The sequence below is a fragment of the Brassica napus genome, chromosome C9 (genome assembly GCF_020379485.1).
Source record: "Brassica napus cultivar Da-Ae chromosome C9, Da-Ae, whole genome shotgun sequence".
NCBI classification, from domain to species: domain Eukaryota; kingdom Viridiplantae; phylum Streptophyta; class Magnoliopsida; order Brassicales; family Brassicaceae; genus Brassica; species Brassica napus.
The window spans coordinates 54,155,377-54,174,582 of record NC_063452.1 but is presented as its reverse complement, the minus strand read 5'-3'; the positions used below and the strand labels follow the sequence as shown (position 1 = coordinate 54,174,582).

The 19,206-nt window shown below is 40.0% G+C and overlaps 5 protein-coding genes and 1 pseudogene across 6 annotated transcripts; 3 read left to right on the top strand and 3 right to left on the bottom strand.

Moving 5' to 3' along the window:
* The first annotated feature begins 5 nt into the window (after positions 1 to 5).
* On the top strand, positions 6 to 1,149 carry LOC106439477 (probable plastid-lipid-associated protein 8, chloroplastic). The gene is made up of 4 exons (XM_013880928.3): positions 6 to 248; positions 321 to 444; positions 524 to 703; positions 783 to 1,149. Exons 1-4 carry the CDS (start codon positions 21 to 23, stop codon positions 971 to 973), a joined length of 723 nt encoding a protein of 240 aa, XP_013736382.1. The 5' UTR covers positions 6 to 20; the 3' UTR covers positions 974 to 1,149.
* Positions 1,029 to 3,552, bottom strand: LOC106439475 (tudor domain-containing protein 3). Of its 2 annotated transcripts, none has more exons than XM_013880926.3 (6): positions 3,233 to 3,552; positions 2,968 to 3,135; positions 2,643 to 2,871; positions 2,001 to 2,207; positions 1,530 to 1,810; positions 1,029 to 1,314 (listed from the first exon to the last, which is right to left on the bottom strand). In XM_013880926.3, exons 1-6 carry the CDS (start codon positions 3,515 to 3,517, stop codon positions 1,162 to 1,164), a joined length of 1,323 nt encoding a protein of 440 aa, XP_013736380.1. In that variant the 5' UTR covers positions 3,518 to 3,552; the 3' UTR covers positions 1,029 to 1,161. The 2 variants fall into 2 exon arrangements, with proteins under 2 accessions (XP_013736380.1, XP_013736379.1); XM_013880925.3 differs by having other exon boundaries at positions 1,029 to 1,320; positions 3,233 to 3,549.
* Positions 3,553 to 3,908: 356 nt separating this feature from the next.
* On the bottom strand, positions 3,909 to 5,296 carry LOC106439478 (GDP-fucose transporter 1-like). The gene has a single exon (XM_048767423.1). The coding sequence runs from the start codon at positions 5,116 to 5,118 to the stop codon at positions 4,081 to 4,083; it is 1,038 nt and encodes a 345-aa protein (XP_048623380.1). The 5' UTR covers positions 5,119 to 5,296; the 3' UTR covers positions 3,909 to 4,080.
* Positions 5,297 to 9,657: 4,361 nt separating this feature from the next.
* LOC111209887 lies at positions 9,658 to 10,776 on the top strand (the record flags this gene model as incomplete). Its single annotated transcript, XM_022709923.2, has 1 exon — positions 9,658 to 10,776. A coding segment is annotated over one exon (468 nt), but the record flags the coding sequence as incomplete, so codon positions are not given.
* Positions 10,777 to 10,968: 192 nt separating this feature from the next.
* On the top strand, positions 10,969 to 13,889 carry LOC106439479 (26S proteasome regulatory subunit 8 homolog A). Its single transcript, XM_013880930.3, has 9 exons — positions 10,969 to 11,379; positions 11,810 to 11,907; positions 12,018 to 12,242; positions 12,342 to 12,404; positions 12,489 to 12,652; positions 12,989 to 13,145; positions 13,233 to 13,331; positions 13,427 to 13,537; positions 13,601 to 13,889. The coding sequence occupies exons 1-9, from the start codon at positions 11,178 to 11,180 to the stop codon at positions 13,739 to 13,741; spliced, it is 1,260 nt and encodes a 419-aa protein (XP_013736384.1). The 5' UTR covers positions 10,969 to 11,177; the 3' UTR covers positions 13,742 to 13,889.
* Positions 13,890 to 16,027: 2,138 nt separating this feature from the next.
* LOC106439480 overlaps positions 16,028 to 19,206 on the bottom strand; it is a 3,900-nt pseudogene continuing 721 nt past the window's right edge.

The window sequence follows — 19,206 nt, the reverse complement described above, 5'->3', positions numbered from 1 at the left end:
TCTTTCTCTCTAGAGCAACAATGGCTACGGCTGGTTCTTCCCTTACAATTGCGTCGTCCTTCTCCGAACACCGGACTCAGATTCATTCATCGAACCGCTCGAACCTCCCTCTTCAGTACTCCCTCTCGTATAAGGCCAATTCACGGAGCAGAGGTAGAAGACTAGGACTCGTCGTAAGCTCCGTTTCATCGCCGAAAGTTGAGCTCCGCACTGGACCCGATGATCTCATTTCATCCCTCCTCTCTAAGGTCTGTATCTCTTTCGTTTTTTCTTCCCCAGGATCTTCCCTTTGCAGATTATGGAGTCGTGTGTGAAAACAGGTTGCGAACAGCGATGGAGGTGTGACACTAACCCCTGAGCAACACAAGGAAGTGGCGCAAGTGGCTGGGGAGCTTCAGAAGTATTGTGTCAGTGAGCCTGTTAAGTGCCCTCTCATTTTCGGAGGTAAGAAATAATCTAAGCAAACACTGCGAACGCTACTGCCTTTTATCAAAACGTGAACTTGCTGAATCTTTTGCTGCAGATTGGGACGTGGTGTACTGTTCTAGACCGACCTCTCCTGGTGGAGGCTACAGAAGCGTGATAGGCCGCCTCTTCTTCAGAACAAAAGAGATGATCCAAGGCATTGATTCTCCTGATACCGTCAGGAACAGAGTTTCCTTCACTGCTCTTGGTTTTCTTGACGGAGACGTCTCTTTGACAGGTGAGTTGCGAAACCCCTGATAGAGTTATTTGGTCAAAACCATGGATTTAATGTTTCAACCTGTGCTTGATCTTCGCAGGGAAGCTGAACGTGTTGGACAGTGAGTGGGTTCAGGTGATATTCGAGCCTCCGGAACTCAAGGTTGGTTCTCTGGAGTTTAAATATGGGTTTGAAAGCGAAGTGAAGCTTCGGATCACATACGTTGATGAGAAACTTAGGTTGGGAATAGGCTCTAGAGGATCACTGTTCGTCTTTAGGAGGCGTCAATAGTAATACATTATATGAACTTCCATGTCTCTTCTCTCCCTGTTTTTTTAGTTCTGTGTCGATCAATGCAAATTCACTACAGAAAAAAAGAAACAACAAATGGGTGTACCTGCGAGAGTGTTTTAAGATGGAAACATTGTTGTGTAATGTAAACTTCTATCCAAGAGTGTCTCTACACATATTCATTGCACTTAGAAACGTCCTCCTCCTCGCCTATGTCCTCTCCCTCGCCCTCTTCCTCTCCCTCTTCCACCTCTTCCCCTTCCATGGCCAAAGCTTTCATCTGTTCTTCCGTAGTCAAACATATTCATTCTGATATCCGCTACCCCGGTTCCGTGCACCTCCTGTCCCTAAACAGCAAATTACAATCACAGCTCTGTCATTGTAACAATTGTTGTTTGAATGGTCCCAAATCCCAGTACATAACTCATAAGCCATTGAATGAATAACAGATAATAAGGTGTGCTAAACCAAATCAATGGACTGGTTGATTGTTTTAATAGCGAATTGAGAACACAGAAGACTGATAATAAGGAAAACAAACGTTTTTGTAACTCACGTTAGAGTCTTCAAGATCAAACTGATTCTGAAGCTGCCAGGCAAGATCTTCATCACGTGTAGTGTCGCTCGGATTGTCAGCTGCTGCAACAGCTCCCCCGCTAGTTTTCCTCTTTTCCCACTCCTCGAGTGTAAGTACTGCAGAGTCGTCTTCTTCTCTTCCCCTCCCTCGACCTCTACCTCTTCGTCCTCGGTATTGCCGTTCATTTGAACTGGAATGTTTCATCTTCTCAAGAAGTACCTGAGCAGCCGCTTGGTTCTGTAAAGGAACAGCTTCCACCGCTGCAAACATTGGAGATGTTATGGCACTAACAAGCATTAGAGTTACTCAGCCTTATAGGGATATATAATAAACAAATCTCATCTAAGGGATCAGTGTTATTGCCAATTGACAAACTAATTCAAAGAATCAAAATGTTATACAATGAGCTTTTGATATAGAGTGAGGAGAGGAAAAAAGTCGATGCCAAACCTTGTTTAGGTCGTGTATCAGAACTGCTTGGCTTTTCTTGATTTTCAACTTTGACAGACACTTTCGAATCAGAATCTGCAGAACTCTTCTGTAAATTCTTATCTGCACCTATTTTGTTCCCATAAACTTCACTAGTTTCCCCTTTTTCTCCACCAGTATGTTGTGCAGCGGTAGGTACAATAGTCCTAGAAGTCGTCTTGTATGAATCTGTCAATCATCAAGCATATGCTGACGAATTAACTTCTCTTATGCGTTTCTCAAAACTTCTATCACAAAATGTAAGCGAACAGGCTCAACAAAGATGAAGACCAGAACAATATACTCTCATTTTACCACACAACGAAAATGCAGTCACTTAAGTTCCAGTTTTTTTAAAAAGTCCAGACCGAACAGCGTCAAAATTGGATGCCAAGCCAAGAGAAAGCATAGATAGGATATCTACATGATTCCTTATAGGCTACAGAAGCAGATACTAATAGATTCTGGAGCTATGGTCGAATTACAAGTATGTCTAGGTTAAAGTGCATTAGGATGGTTCTAGTTGTTATCAATTATCAAAGATTGGCAACCATTACAAAACTAAACAAAAATGCAATACTTCTACTAAATGACAATGAGCATAACTAGCAAACCGCTGCTTACCGCGTTGATGGTAACCTGCTCGGATCTGCAACTCCTCAAAAGGAGGAGGGCCATCACCAGCTTTTCCTTCCTGAGACTGCCTTCCAGACGAACGAGACAAACTAGCGTATTTTCTCTTCATCTGCCACTCTTCAAAGAGCGATTGCACATGACCTCCCAATACAGTCACCTCTTTTGGAGTCAAACATACTAGACCGTCACGCACCACAGCCTTATTTTCTAAACGCACCTGCCAACAAGACAGACAAAAAAAAATAAATAAATAAAAAAATCACACAATACAATAAGACAAGGAGAATCAAATTTAGACTGGTATGCAAATTACCTTAGTACCAGGAGTCACATCATTGTTTAACGATGGTATATGAGAGTACTCAAGTGCCGATATCTCTATCTTTCCATCAGTGAGAACGAGTTTCAGCACACGTTTACCAGTCGAGCTTCCTAGAAACTCCTCTGCACTACTCTTTGTTACATCTCTAACAGAACTTATCTAACAAAAAGAAAAGAAACGAAAACAAAAATCAACACAACATCTAAATAGCTGATTGCTTGCATTGAATTAGAATCAGAAGAAGCAATGTATCTACCTGGAGGACTTTGGGGCCTTGAAGATGGGAGCACCTGCGTAACTCCGTCGCGTCGGGGAGGGACTTACCTCCGATTAACCTGATATCCATGTTGAGCAGCTCCGCCTCCACTGAGTCCACGATGGCGCCTGTTTGATTTGTCCCGCCGATGACGGAGGAGATTTGTATGACTAGAGGCTTCAAGTAATCGGCGTCTTTGAAGCACCAGCCGCGGGTTGTTAAGGAATTTATCACGGCAGTGGAGGTGTTGCCGGCGGCGGACGAGCTTGATGTTCCCTCCTCCATTGCCTCGATTGATCCTCTCGTTGTGCCGGTCGCCTTACTTTGTTTTATTACTGAAAGCCCAAATAGAAATGATAGAAGGCCTCATTAAAGCCCAAAATATTTTTCAAAGAAAAAATCACCCAAAAGGCTAGAATGAGTTGTATACCACTACGAACCAACAATCTATCCAAGTATACTGCACCTGTCTATGCAGCTGTTTCAACTCAATGGATTTAGATTTTAGACCATATATTCTTACAAAAACATCTCAAACCATCAAGAATCCAATTACAATTAATTCATTTGCTAATTAACTGGAATAGCTGATGGGACTAACTGTTGTTTCGCATTTTTTTCATTACAACAAAGTTTCAAAGACCCGACATCTCTGAAATCTTATAATGCATAGAAGGAAGATAAAACTGATTTTCTTGTATAATAATGGGTAGAGAAGAATGAGATTGAAACATGTTTACAAAATTGATACTATAGAGAGGCCAGAAACCATAGAAGAAACCTCTCAAATTGAAAATCAAATGCTAGAACCTCTTTTTTTTAAAAGGTTGCAAACAATGGAGCCCCTCTCATACATTTGTAGCTACTTTCCCCGGAATCAACTCCATCAACTCATCATCATCACCACCCTTGTCGGCATTGTTCGACGCTTTAGACGGACCATTGGTCGGCTTCTTAGCCACGGTCACAGACTGCTGATAACCAACACCTCCACAGATGGTAACAAGCAAACAAACCAACCCAAAAGGAGTCGCATGCTTATCCCAAATCACAACGTTAATCACAACCGTCAAGAACTTGTTCACAACACCCGTCACCGTGAAAGCAGTTGCGGAGATGGCTTTCCTAGCAGCAAAACCGAAGAAGCTAATAAGGAAACCAAACACACACGACAACGCCACAGCGAAGAACGCAACGGGCTCAAACACATCGCCTCCGTTAGCATTCACGGCCGTGAAAACCTCCTTGTGTTCCCCTGTGAGGAACCAGAACAGCGGCGCGATCATCAGCGACAAGAGGTTGTTGTAATAAACCAACCCCCAAGTGTTCAGTTCGAGAGTCGAAACCATGTGCTTAATGTAAACCATCTCGGTGGTGATGGTAACGAGGTAAGCCAAGGCCCAGGAATAAGCGGTGAGAGTAAAAGCCGAGTCGTTAGCCACGTAGCCAACAGCGCCGGCGAGGATGACCAGCAGAGACAAGAATGTGAGCCTCGAGGGACGCGGCTGGCCGCGGAAGACGGTGTCGGCGACCGCGACGAGGAGCGGGGTGAGGGATCGGAAGACGATGAAGGTATCGACGTTGGCGTGACGGAGGAGGTTGGTGTTGGTGAAGATCGCGAGGTAGAAGACGAGGGCGGCGGGGAGGAACTTCTTGGCGGTCTCCCAGGCGAAGGCGTCGTGGTGGAGGAACCCTATTTTGCCGAGGAGCCAGACGCCGACGGCGGAGGTTAGGTACTGGAGGGCGGTGAGGAGGCCGGGGTAGTTGAAGTAGGTGATTGCGAACTTGTTGATGACGGCGAGGAGGCTGGAGCAGAGGGCGTAGCCGATGACGAGGCTGCTCGTCGCGTAGTACGGCTTGCTGGAATCGGATCGGGAGGAGGACATTGTTTTGATTTGAAGAGATGGTGTGAATAGATCGGAGAAGAGAGATTGGATCTGGATCGAGACAAGAGAGTTTAAACTATTAGAGGAGGAAGGAAGGCGACGACTTACAGACAGTGTCGCACGGGTTTGGCTGTTGCCTGTTTACCTTGGGATAAAAATAAAGTTGGTGTTAATTTGGCCAAATAGCCATTAATGGAAGTTAATTAACAATGTGATCCTTTTTTATAAGCAAAATCAAATCAAGCAAAAAACATTCTAATCAGCAGAAGTTACAGCTATGCAATTCATATAGTTGAAGTTTCAATTTATCTGTTTTTATTCACATAACAAAACTAAGGTATTGTAGGAAGGCTAACCATTTAGACTAGGACCACAAGCCAGCCCAAAGCAACTAGCTTCTATTCCCCTTGAGATGGAGAATCATGTTGGCCAAACTCTCTAGCTTAACATAGGATCAAAAATTTGGCAAATAACTTAAACATTTGTTTTTTTTTTCTTTTTAACAGCAAACATTTAGAGACTCATGTAGACTCTGTAAACCAAGGTGGTAAAACTACATCCATGTGCACGACGAAAGACAGTTGTTGCCGAGCACTCCGTGCCAAGCTATCCGCCCTTTTGCTCTCCGTCCTAGGAACATGAACAATTTCTGAGTTGACAAAACTTTGTCGCAAAGTCTTGATATCTTCCAGGTAGCTTTCAAATGCTGGTCATTCCTCTGGTTCCGAAACCATCTTCACCAGTTGAGAACAATCCGTTGCAAACGTAACCTGAAACTGCCTTAAATTTCGCATACATTCCATCGCCCAAATCAATGCCTCCATCTTCGAATGAAGAGGTGAGAGGGATGCCCTTACATTTCGTGCTCCCAATAAGCCATCAAACCCTGGCAGCGTGCTATGCCATCCTTGTCCTGAAAAAAGATCCTTATATTTCCAAGAACCATCCGTGAAACACCATCATCCTATGGTCCCTATATCAGGCCGTACCTGTACTTCCTGTACCAATCTACGATCTTTAATAACTTGTGTCTCAGCCCACAATGTTGATTCTACTTTTGCCAATCTCAGCATGTCTCTTGGGTCCATATCTAAAGTACTGAACACTTTGTTGTTCCGACCCTTCCAAATATACCATAATATCCATGCAAACTGGTGATCCACCATTTTTGGATTAAGTCTCCAGAATAGATGATCCATATTAGCAAAAAAGGAGCCAATTGGGAAAATGTTTGGATTTGATGGGATCTTGGATAATGCCCACACTTGACGTGCTGGAGGACATTCAAAAAACACATGGTTTATTGATTCCTCCGGAGCTCCGCACCTGGCACAGCAGGTGTCTCCTTGCATCCCTCGTGCTTTTAATGTTTTCGTCACTACTATACAATCAGATACCAGCTGCCAAAGAAAGTGTTTTAGCTTCGGAGGACACCTCACCTTCCAACAGTATGCCTTAAGGATATCCACATTAGGGCCATAAAAATCAGGTGGTTTCTCCTTGTCATGATAAATCCTTTCTACCTGATATCCTGATTGTACCGTATATTTTTCATTTTTTGTGAAATGCCATCCATTCCTATCTGCCAACTGATTTCTGCCCAATGGTATACTCTCAATTATTTTTGCATCTTGTGGATCCACCAAGTCCCTAATTGCCTGTACATTCCATGTGCGTGATTCTTGATTAATGAAATAATCTACAGTGAGGTCCGGGTAACTATTATGTAGGTTTTTGTTGGCTGGTCTCGGGCGAGTGGATGAGAGCCAAGGGTCATTCCATACTGAAATAGATGATCATGTTCCTACCCTTTTAATTAGTCCTTTATAAACCAGAGATCTAGCAGAAGTAATACTCCTCCAGCCATATGACGGGGAGTATGAGCGAATCGGTTCCAGGGGTGAAGAATTCCTGTAATACCGTCCTTTGAAGACTCGAGCAAAGAGGGAATTTGGCTTCTCGATCAGCCGCCACAACTGTTTCCCAAGCATTGCCGTATTAAAATCAGTCAAATCCTTAAAACCCAACCCACCATTGTCTTTATGGGCACATACTTTATCCCATGATTTCCAATGCATACCTCTTGTGCTACCTCCTGGACTCCACCAAAATTGGGCGACTGCACCTGTGAGCTTCTTCACTGTAGTTTTCGGCAACCGGTACACAGACATCATATGGTTTGGCAAAGCCGTAATCACTGATTTAATGATCACCTCTTTTCCACCCTTGGTAAAAAAACGAAAGGTCCATCCATTAACCCTACTATTCAGCCGTTCTTGTACAAAGCCAAATACTTGTACTTTAGAGCCACCTAGACTTTCCTGCAGTCCTAAATAAGATCCCATTCCACCTAAATTCTGGATTCCCAAAATATCCCTCAATTCTTGACGGCTAGCCTCTTCAATCTTATGTCCAAATTGAATGGAAGATTTCTGAAAATTAATTTGTTGCCCTGAGACAGTTTCGTATTCCTTTAGAATCGTGAGAATAGTCTGACACTCCTCCTTTTTTGCCTTGCAGTAAAACAAACTATCATCTGCAAATAACAAATGAGAGATTGCAGGGCAAGCTCTTGCCACTTTCATACCAGTTAAATGTTTCATCCGCTCTGCCTTTTTAATATTTGAAATTAATGCCTCCGTACACATAATAAATAAATAAGGGGATAAGGGATCCCCTTGCCGTAGACCTCGCTGGGGGGTTATAAGACCCCGAGGTTGCCCATTTATAAGAACCCTGTATTGGACTGAGTAAATACATTCGCGCATTAATTTGATCCAGTGAGAATCAAAACCCATTTTGTAAAGGAGAGCCTCAATGAAGTTCCACTCTATCCGATCATAAGCCTTGCTCATATCTGTTTTAATTGCCATGAAATTATTCTGACAAGACTTATTGGCTCTCAAACCATGAAACATTTCCTGTGCAATAAGAATATTATCTGAAATTAGCCTTCCTGCCACAAAAGCCGATTGTGTTTCCAAAATTAACCTGGGAAGACAACTTTTCAATCTTTGACACAAAACTTTCGATATGATCTTGTAGCCAACATTACAAAGACTTATCGGCCTTAGTTCCGTCATCCTTGTCGGCCTCTCCACTTTTGGTATCATACAAATATTAGTTAAATTTATCCTTGGATCCAGATCGCCTGTAATCAAAAAATTATTCACCAGCTCCACCACATCTGTAGTTGAAAGTTTTGTAACATTTATGTATACATTTGAAGTTGCATATCAAACTAGATAAACCTTAAGTGAGAACATCACAACATCTTATAGTCTTTCATCGGCATCATATTTAACTGATAAAAATTCACTACATATAGTTTACAAGTTGATACAAACTACATCCAAGATTTACCATCTTCCTGTGTCAAAACTGTTTTGATCAAAAGACTTATCACAATGTAAACAAAAAAGTGATATACAAACATTAGGTTATTAGAGATTGGTTAGATATATGGAATTTCCGGGGAGATTATCAAGGGAGTACCTTGCAATTTCTATAAAATTTCACATATTTCATATTTGTATTTTATTCTCTTACTCTGAAGCACTATCTGTTTTACCACAATAATTTTGATTTCGAAAAATGAGAAAGTAGTTATATGTATTTTTTATATTATTTTGAATGATTAAGATGTTCTGGATCTGTAGCATGTACATCTTCTAAATCGATATCCAGACCATTTTCAATTCTTCCGACGTAACTTACACTATAATCATTTTATCTTGATAAAAAACGTTTTACTAAACCAAGCGCTCGTAGCTTGGTGGTAAAGGAGGTACAGCTGTACTGTCCGCCACTCGGGTTCGAGCCTTGGCCACAACGGATTTAACATCCCTTCCGTTGGGGCGCTGGATCCCTTTCGGGGGGATAGTTGGGAATGTGGCTGCCCAGATACCAGAGTTATCAAAAAAAAAAAAAGAACGTTTTACTATTGTTCTTTGTCCTTTGTTTTATAAGATCCAAGTGATTCATGCTCTTTCTAAATAGGAAGATCCATGAAGCATATTCAAACATGCTCTTTCTAAATAGGAAGATCCATGAAGCATATTCAAACAAAGATTTGTTAGACCGGACTATTGTGGGCTTTTGTATTTATTTTTATTTATTTTTTTTCCTATGAGCTATGAGACTAAATAATAGTTATGTAAGAATTAAACAAAAAAAAAACAGTTATTATGTATGAATTATTTTTCTTTTGATCATTTAAAAATATAAAATGAATTAATATTTAAAAGGATGAGAGACCTTAAAGACACTAAGAGCACCTCCATCGGGGTAGTTTAATACAGGTTCTAACCAAAAGCAAAAATAAAAATAAATGAAAAATGCTAAATAAACAGAGAACCGCTGCCAAACGTGGGCTTTTTAGAATCAGTAAGACACCCTAACGTGTCATCTTGTAATTGGAACGCACATTAATGTTTCTCTCCTTCGTTTGTGCGAAATCAGTTTTCTTTCTCCTCCATTCTCGAAGACTCCGCTTCTCTCTCGAATCTCATTTCGATCTCTTTCTCTGGTAGGTAAAATCATCCTTTCGATTTCGTGAATGGGAGAAGGAGGAGGATCAAGATCTTCGACCCCATCGAGCTAACACCGAAGAAGGATGATGGTAAGCCTGGGGAGGAGGAAGATCACAGGAAGAAGAAGGTGAGGAAAGAAGCTGCTGCGACCGCGAGAACCTCTGCGAAAGATGCTGCAGCGAGGGCAGGGGATCCAGATGAGGAGAAGTATAGGTTGGGGTACGGTGTTGCTGGTAAAGGAGTGAAGCTTTCTTGGTACGTTGAGAACAAACGTGAGTATGAAGATAGAGCTGGTGGTGAAGGGGAGGAGGAGGAGGATGGTGGACGTAGGAGTGAATCTAAGAAGAAGAGTGGGAAGAAGAGCTTGAAGGAGCTGAGGGAAGAGCGGTTGAAGAGGGAGAGGGTTGAGAAGGAAAGAGAGAGGGCTCTTTTCATGAAACAGAGCCAGCGAAGCGGTGGCTTTTCACGTAGGTGAGAGAGCTTCTTCTTTATTTCTTTTTTGTTCCCAAGTGTTGCCCTTTTCTAGGTGTACTTATATAGATTAATTCACACTTTATGATCAAGTTAGTATCCAAACTTATCGTTTGTACTTCATTTGTGTTGATATAGTCATGGTAGATAGTTTTGGAGTGTGATAATAATTTACCAGTTGCTAGACTCGAGCATATTTTGCTGTTTAGGAGAAGCATGGTTGTCTTAATTTTATTGTAGCAGCATTTAGACATTGAAGTTGGAACTATGTGTGTGATATGTACACTTGTGTCAACATTTGCTTCCTGCTCTAAAAGTATTAATAGTACACGATCATGAACCTGGTGGCAATTGAATTTTTCTCCATTTACGCTGATAGATTCATGGTAGATAGTTTAGAATGCGTTTTGTAGACATGACAGTCTATTGTCATGTCCTAAATACGTTGAGGACCGTATGACACTGCTAGTTTTTGTGGTGCTTGTTTCTGTAAGTCTGTACAGAAGCTGCTGTTTGCCCAACTCCTTGTCTTCAACACTTCCCTATTGATGATAAAAGAAATCAGAACCTCGTCTTTTTAACACACTAATATGATCACCATCATGAAGAAGAGTACAAAAATGAATGCTCGGAAATAAATTAGTTTGTGAAATGCATACATGCGATGATTAAATCACAAGGATGACAAAAAAAGATGGAAAGGAGACTTGTTGCAGAGAGAACTCTATGAGATTCTACCATTGGAGGAGGGAAAATTTGTTTCCACTTACCAAGATTCCAAACTTGTCAAATCACCTTATTTACTCTTAATTTAATCATTAGAAATCATTAGAAGTCTTAATGGACGGAGGTGCTCTAAAGCAACGAGAAGGTTCCTCTATTGCTGAGTGAATTTCCTTTTCACCTAATTAACAGATATCGCGTATTATTATTTAGCTTTAGGTGAATTAATGTTTGCGCGAGGGTTTCAGATTCCGATAAAAAAAAAACTACATCTCTCTCTCTCTCTCTCATCTCCCGAAATCGAAATACCCAGAGACACCAATCACTCACGATATGGCGGCCGTAGGAGTCGAGGCGAGGCGTCCCGAGACAGCGATGGAGGAAACCTGCAACGCCAAGGGAGCGGTGGCGAAACAAGGGGAAGGGCTTAAGCAGTACTACCTCCAGCACATCCACGAGCTCCAGCGCCAGCTCCGCCAGAAAACCAACAACCTCAATCGCCTTGAAGCTCAGAGGAATGAACTCAATTCTCGAGGTCCTCTTTCTTCATCATCCCCCTTAACCCTAATTTTCGGATGGCTTTCGATTTCGTTTTCCTTGGTTGGGTGGCCATTGGGATCTTGGATCTTTTCTTGAACTGTGCCTAACTTTGTCTACTTCTGAGCTTTGATTTTTTTAGCAGAAATAAGCTTCTTTATTCAGATTGTTTCATCCCTACTGACTGTAACACATTTAAACTTACATAACAGTACATTGTTTAATTTAGTTTAGTTCACTGTTTAAACTGAATGCTTAGTAACACATTTAAACTTACATAACAGTACAAATGGTCAGAGGTTTAAGCTTTAGGGTTACATATCATAACAGCATTAATTTAAGATTTGAGGTTTTCTTATTATTTATAATTTATAATCAGTTATAATTTTGATACTTTTTGACACTTCGAATTCTTTTTCTGAAAACAGTACGAATGCTCAGAGAAGAGTTGCAGCTGCTTCAGGAGCCTGGTTCCTATGTGGGCGAAGTGGTTAAAGTGATGGGAAAAAACAAGGTCTTGGTTAAGGTACTGTGATTCTTTATATCATGTGATTTAACGTTAATTTGGCCTTGTATTGTTTTTTGTAATCTTGTGGACATAGCTATCAGTAAGGCTTAAACTCATCTTTTCTCCAGGTTCATCCCGAGGGGAAGTATGTTGTTGATATTGACAAAAGTATTGACATAAATAAGATCACACCATCAACAAGAGTTGCTCTCCGTAATGATAGCTATGTTCTTCACCTGGTTCTGCCAAGTAAAGTAGATCCGCTGGTCAACCTTATGAAAGTTGAGAAGGTTCCTGACTCCACATATGACATGATTGGTGGTCTTGACCAGCAAATTAAGGAAATCAAGGAGGTATGCTTACTTAGTGAAAGAAAAAAGCGCAGCTAAAAGGGCTATGCCTTTTGTTATTTCTTGCTTTATGATATTTTAACATCTTTACTTGTTCATCAGGTCATTGAGCTTCCAATCAAGCACCCTGAATTGTTTGAGTCTCTTGGAATTGCGCAGCCAAAGGTACACATGCCTTTCGGAGCTTCTTCTCTATACTGTAACGATGTTAAGTGGATTGTAGATGATTTTATCTTCCTTCCTTTCTAGGGTGTGTTGTTATATGGTCCACCTGGAACTGGGAAAACACTATTAGCTCGGGCTGTGGCACATCACACTGACTGTACGTTCATCAGAGTTTCTGGTTCCGAGCTGGTCCAGAAATACATTGGAGAAGGTTCTAGAATGGTCAGAGAGCTTTTTGTGATGGCAAGGTTTGCACATGCTAACCCCTAAAGTAGATATTTCAAGCATAGTAAACAGTAATGGGTAGGAAAAGATGGAATTGTCTACAAGTTTAATCTTCTTAAGTGACTGCACTTATTAGCTGAGGTGGACGTAGTGTTAAGTATTGAAAAGAATATGAAGACCATGATCTTTGTTGGTACTATTGTGTAGACAGCCTCAAGGATGAATATCTGTTTTAGAGGCATCGTGCCTACCATTTAGGCCACAGTACTAAATTGTCTGTTTGGAGCAAACAGAACTGTACACATCCATGAAGATGATTGTGTTGAAAAATACTATTGCTGATGGTTTATGGTTTTCAGGGAGCATGCACCATCAATCATCTTCATGGATGAAATCGACAGTATCGGGTCTGCTCGTATGGAATCTGGAAGTGGAAACGGTGACAGTGAGGTGCAACGGACTATGCTTGAGCTTCTCAATCAACTTGACGGATTCGAAGCATCAAACAAAATCAAGGTACGTGTAAAATGTGTTAAAGAAACCTGTGGCATCCTTATCTGAAAATTGTAGTCACACTCATTCATCCTCTTAAACGACTTACAGGTTTTGATGGCAACAAATCGTATTGATATTCTGGATCAAGCTCTTCTCAGGCCAGGAAGGATTGATAGGAAAATTGAATTCCCTAATCCAAATGAAGATGTAATTACTTATTTTCATATAATTGAGTTGCTTGACTGGATAGGTTTGGGTAGAACATGTTTGGCTAATGTGTATGTTTCTACAATGTGTTGCAGTCACGTTTTGATATCCTGAAGATTCACTCGAGGAAAATGAATTTGATGCGTGGAATTGATCTGAAAAAGATTGCAGAGAAGATGAATGGTGCGTCGGGTGCTGAACTGAAGGTAATATATTTTTTGTTCTCTCTCTCTCTCTCTCTCTCTTATACTTTTGGTTGTTACGGTCAGGCTGTGTGCACGGAGGCAGGCATGTTTGCTCTGAGGGAGAGGAGAGTACACGTGACACAGGAAGACTTTGAAATGGCTGTGGCGAAGGTAATGAAGAAAGACACAGAGAAGAACATGTCTCTGCGTAAGCTCTGGAAGTAGGGAGTCTCTTTGTTGTCTAGACCTGAGATATCAGAGCCTTTCTTTACTGTTTGTTGGTTCTTTCTGAAATCTTATCGTTTTGTTGTCTAAACGTTCTGAAAAACAAAGTTTACAAACATTAGTTTATTTTTCAAATGGTCTCAAGACATATCAGTTTCGATTTTTACAAACAAGTTATTTCTTTACAATATAGAAGTTTTCCAACTGAGTCATCAGATATTCAGATAAACGAACATACTATAATGTAGATCTTTCTATCCGACATAGGGAAAGTATTTTGTCGGGAGATGGGTAAATCAAATTCATTCAATATAGGCGGGCATAGAGGGTTATACATTTTCCTAGGACCTGAAAATTCGAACCTAAGCCGTCCAAAATCCGAAACTGAATCCAAAATTTACTTTGAAATGTCAATTTAAGTTTAAAATGGTTTAGTTTCAATTATATTTTAGATAAGTGACAGGTTTTGGCTAAATTATAGCCAGAAATATTTGAGTATTTATAAATATGAATATTCAGAACTTAATTTACATGAAACTAAAAGGAACCAATAACCAAAAAATGAATCCAAATATTTTTTTTTTTGATCAAAAAATGAATCCAAATATTTAAGTCTTGAAAGATCCGATAAAAACTGATTTGAATCCGAACCGAATATCCAAGTATGCATGTGTAGGTAGACATTTGGGGAGTGTACCCAGATGAGACAACAGCTATTTGAACCAGATTTTGGTTTAGGTAACGACTTGAGTGCTCATGTGTTAATGACTGATAAGTTTCGGCTTCCAATTTAAAATAAATTGGCCTTAAATTGGCGATAAGTGCAATGGTCCAAGTCTCTTATATATTACTTAAATCTCTTACGTATTTCCAATGTGGAATATTCTTTTCAACACCCTCCCTCGAGATAATGGTAGCGTATAACCTTTAATTTTGTAGAATCCATCATACCCCCTCCGAAACAATGCTTTATTTTCTAGCAATCTCGGCGGAACTGGGCTTTCTATGAACCATCAGCTAATGGGATGATATGACCACTGTCCGGACCGGATTAATGGGTCTGAGTGTTGGACCTGATACCGTGATAAGTTTCTTGGGCTTCCAACTTAAAACCAATTGGCGATAAGTGCAGTAGTACAAGTCCCTTAATTGTCATACATAGTTCCGGTTAGGCTTGGGCATATTTCCCGGATCCAAACCGGTAATTACCCAAAAAATCGGGCTTCAGATCGGATTCAGATACAGGAAAATACCCGGTTGGATAAAGTTTAAAATTTGGTTGGGTACCGGGTCGGATAAGGGTAATATCCGAGATCCGTATGGGTATCCGAAAGACCTGAATTAAACCTTAATTAAGATAACCCTAATAATCTATTATGCTTGTTTTCATTTTGGAGATTAAAATTTTCTTTGGTTATATTAATGATTATGTTATGTTATTGTATTGTAATTTTAGTTATCTTGTTTATGTTTTTTTCGGATATTTAGAATATCTTCGGTTCTTTGGGATTATATTCGGTTCTATCGGGTTAAATGGTTTGGTATATACTAAGGACCGGACCAAATCCATTAATTTTTTGGTTACTTCGGATGTAATCGAATCTGACAGGTGCCGAACCGTATCCGAACCGGAATTTTAAATTATCCGATCGGTATCAATTTCTCTAGTTTAGAAATATCCGAAATCCGAAAATCTGACCCGGTTATCCGAATGCTCCGGTTCATTCAAATTTAGTGTCGTTATCTTCTTTTTTTATGTAATTTGTGTATTTTTTCTGTTGTAATCTCGACTAGGAAACGACGTCGCTTTAGATTATTACAATAGACAAAATTTCAGGAGGAATGCATCAACGAGCTTCTGTTTTGTTTGTTAACGATTAGAATGTATACAAAGATATCAACTCAACCAATTATATAAGTAAACAACCTCAAACTCAACTTATTGATTCAGAGTAGAAGCTTTACATATGAGACTTATCTATGCTTTAACTCAACTCTATGAATCAGGTGAGACGTGAAAGCAATATATCATTAGATATAACTTCTATTTAATACACAATCACTATACAAGTTTTGACTTTGCTATCATTAGTTATCATTAGATATATCAAAACGTTGGTTTCTAATATTTGACTTTGCTACACAAGTTTTCAACAACATTCTGACGAGTGACGAGCAACCATAACGGACCTATCCTTATTTATCCGGTCAATAAATCTAAGGAAGTGCGCAAAATGCCAAAGAGATAACTCTTTCAGTGATTCTAAGAAATATAAATACGAACCATATTCCAATACTTTTTGTGCGCATATTATATATAGTCGAAAGACTCAAAACTCGAGAGACTATTTCTACAAGAAGCTATACACCCAACTATACTACTTCAAACGACCACAAACCGATGTACAACTGGGAATCAATTATAACTATCATCCTGAGTGACAACAAGTGATCCATTAACCAACTCACAGTTCAAAAACAAAACAAAAAAAAGGAAGAGACAAAGGCAAACGAAGCTGTTTCTCCCTCACACGCTGTCACCACCGTCCCATTGGACGATCACAATCAGCAATGATTCTATACATTTTGATAAATCTGTTAGAGAGAAAACAAGATTCAATCACAACACAAGAGAAGATAAACTAACTGTTCACAGCTAACTTCTCTTAGACTTTCACGGCTAATTAATTCACATAGTTCTAATTAATGTCTGAACAGATCATAGCAACACATTGCAGATCTCTCATTACCTGAAACTTCAAGACGGAATAAGTGCCAAAAGTGTTATTGCTTATCAAAGCTTTGAGCATTTGTCAATACACATATGCTCAACTGAAGATGACAAACATTATTCACTGAAAATGAACCAATGACAAAACAGAAAGAAAGAAAGCAATATAAAACGGAGAAGACATCAAGATCTATTTAGATGTAAGCAAACAAACTTTATTTTATACTATTAAACCCCAAGTACCTCAGATATTACTAACCGGGACTTTGTCTCTTGCGGATTAGATCCAAACATTCTAAGAAAGCATATCCAAAAAGCTTTTGTCCAATCTACCATCCGACAACATATCCATAACCATCTCTACAGTGGAAGCATCTGAAGAGAACCCACAACTCTTCATTTCTTCTATAAGTTTAGCTGATGTTGCTATGTCACCACCTAGGAGATGTGCCCGGATTATTGTGTTGTATGTACAATCATTCGGCGCAATCCCATCTTCCTCCATTTTTCTAAGCAACATGTTTGCTTCAGGCAGTGACCCTTTCTTACGAATCATTACGGTGAATGTCTTGACATTGGGCTTCACTCCTTTGAGAGGGAGGCTACAGAATAGATCCCAAGCATCATCGACCTTACTAGCATTGCACATCCCGTGAATGATGATAGTATATATACAAATATCAGGATCAATCTTACAATTGTGCATCTTTTCAAGTACTTCCAGGGCTTCCTCTAGTTCTCCATTGTCACACAACCCATCCAGCAATATTTTGTAGGTCACAGTATCAGGATTAGCACCTTGAGAAACCATATCTTGGAAGACTTCTTTGGCAACGTCAAGTTTTCCTGACTGACAAAATCCTTGGATAAGAGTGCTATAAGTGACTGTATTGGCAACCACTCCTCTCAGAGGCATTTTGCGGAAAAGTCTCATACCATCTTCAACCCATCCAGCCTTACAATATCCGTTTATAAGGATAATAAACGTCAAAATGTTAGGATCGCATCCCTTGCTAACCATCAGATCCAGCATCTTGTTGGCCTCATCTAATCGGTTCTCCATGTATCAAAGAAGTATATGCAATGGTATCAGGATCTATACCTCTTGTGATCATCTCATTGAACAACTCTTGAGGCTCAGTAAGCTTTCTCTCTTTCAAAAAACTATCAATCAAAGCACTGAAAGTGACAACGTTGGGGGTGATTTCCCTTGTAATCATATCCCTCAGCAACTCTGCACCGTCATTCCATCTTCCGGCACTACAGAAGCCTCCTATGAGAGAGTTGTAGGTAATGACATTAGCTTTGATCCCTTTGGTTTCCATTTCATTAAAAAGGCCAAGTGCATCGTCGAGGCTCCCATCTTTGCAAAGACTATCGATGATCATACTGTATGTGACTACTTGAGGCTTGACCTTTCTATGTTCCATCTTCCTGAGCAGATCCAAGGCCAATGCAATGTTACCTGACTTGCACATTATATTCAAAATCGGACCATAGGTAGCTCCATCGGGTTGACATCCGTTTTCCACCATTCGATCTATCAAAGCCATAGCTTCAGACACTTTACCTTGGAGACAAAGTCCATTGACAATAGTGTTAAGCACAATGAAATTTGGAATAACATCCATTTGCACCATCCGTTCAACTAATTCCACAGCTTCAAAAACTTTACCCCCGTGACATACACCGTTTATCAAAGTCGAAAATGTGACTGTGTCGGGATCATATCCAAGTTTCAACATCTTACCCATAACAGCAAAAGCAAAACCAAGTTTCTGGAGCCTGCAGAAGCAATTGATGACAATGTTTAGCGTGTGGATACCATGCGCAATCCCATTTGCTTGCAGAGACGTGTAACACGAGAAGATGCTGTTTTGTTTTGGCCACTGCACTAAACAGTTTACTGAAATCTACGATTCTAGGAAGAGGTCGAGATCGAAAAACAGAGAAACAGCATCATCTTTCTTGATACCAAACAATCCCACTTCTCAATCTCTCTCTGTAGGAGAGATTTCTATTGCTGCTGACACCGCTAGAAAAGCCTCGTTCGCAGGCGAAACACAAGAACTCGTATGAGCTGTGGAGTAAAGAAGTTCTCAGGGTACCTGTCTCCAGCAGAAGAGGCCCAACAGATCTCAACGCTTTGGCACTCCGAATCCGAGTCATCAACATCGTTCCTTTTCCCCAGCTCAAAGCTCACACTGTCTTAATGTCTCTAAACCCTCCCGAAGAGCCAAGACACGAGCTTTCAGTGACAACGAACACAAGCGCAACTTTATCGACCAAACCGATTCAATTTCATTCAACCGGTCTGAATCAAACCGAATTATACGAGCAATTTCGTCGGAAGTACTATATAATACAAGAATTTAAACCGAGATTAATTGAGTTGGGTTTTGACTTGATGCTGATCTGGGTATTAGTCGATTTTTATATGCCTATTTATTAGGGAAAATTGGATAAATGGTACACTTTGAACTTTTAAAGTGTCACAATAGTATTTCTGATATTTTGGGCAATTTTGGATGTATTTTACCCTTATTTTATGGAAAAAATAGTAAATCGAATTTTAAAAATATTAAAAAATATGAAAACAATTGGAAACATAATTATGAAAATATACATGTTTAAATTTTTTTTAAAAAAAAGTGGAATCATATTTTATTTCATCTTCTAGCTACAGTTACAATACTCATTCTAGTCATCTACTTAGTCTAGAAATCAGATACTA

Bases quoted from the DNA above. Each gene is read 5' to 3' on its own strand.
- LOC106439477 (XM_013880928.3), top strand. From the start codon at position 21: ATGGCTACGGCTGGTTCTTCCCTTACAATTGCGTCGTCCTTCTCCGAA. The intron at 249-320 runs GTCTGTATCTCT...GTGTGAAAACAG, and splicing joins TTTCATCCCTCCTCTCTAAG to GTTGCGAACAGCGATGGAGG. The intron at 704-782 runs GTGAGTTGCGAA...TGATCTTCGCAG, and splicing joins CGGAGACGTCTCTTTGACAG to GGAAGCTGAACGTGTTGGAC.
- LOC106439475 (XM_013880925.3), bottom strand. From the start codon at position 3,517: ATGGAGGAGGGAACATCAAGCTCGTCCGCCGCCGGCAACACCTCCACT. The intron at 2,872-2,967 runs GTAATTTGCATA...TCTTGTTGGCAG, and splicing joins ATGTGACTCCTGGTACTAAG to GTGCGTTTAGAAAATAAGGC. The intron at 2,208-2,642 runs GTAAGCAGCGGT...GATGATTGACAG, and splicing joins AGCAGGTTACCATCAACGCG to ATTCATACAAGACGACTTCT.
- LOC106439478 (XM_048767423.1), bottom strand. From the start codon at position 5,118: ATGTCCTCCTCCCGATCCGATTCCAGCAAGCCGTACTACGCGACGAGC.
- LOC106439479 (XM_013880930.3), top strand. From the start codon at position 11,178: ATGGCGGCCGTAGGAGTCGAGGCGAGGCGTCCCGAGACAGCGATGGAG. The intron at 12,243-12,341 runs GTATGCTTACTT...CTTGTTCATCAG, and splicing joins AAATTAAGGAAATCAAGGAG to GTCATTGAGCTTCCAATCAA. The intron at 13,146-13,232 runs GTACGTGTAAAA...AACGACTTACAG, and splicing joins AAGCATCAAACAAAATCAAG to GTTTTGATGGCAACAAATCG.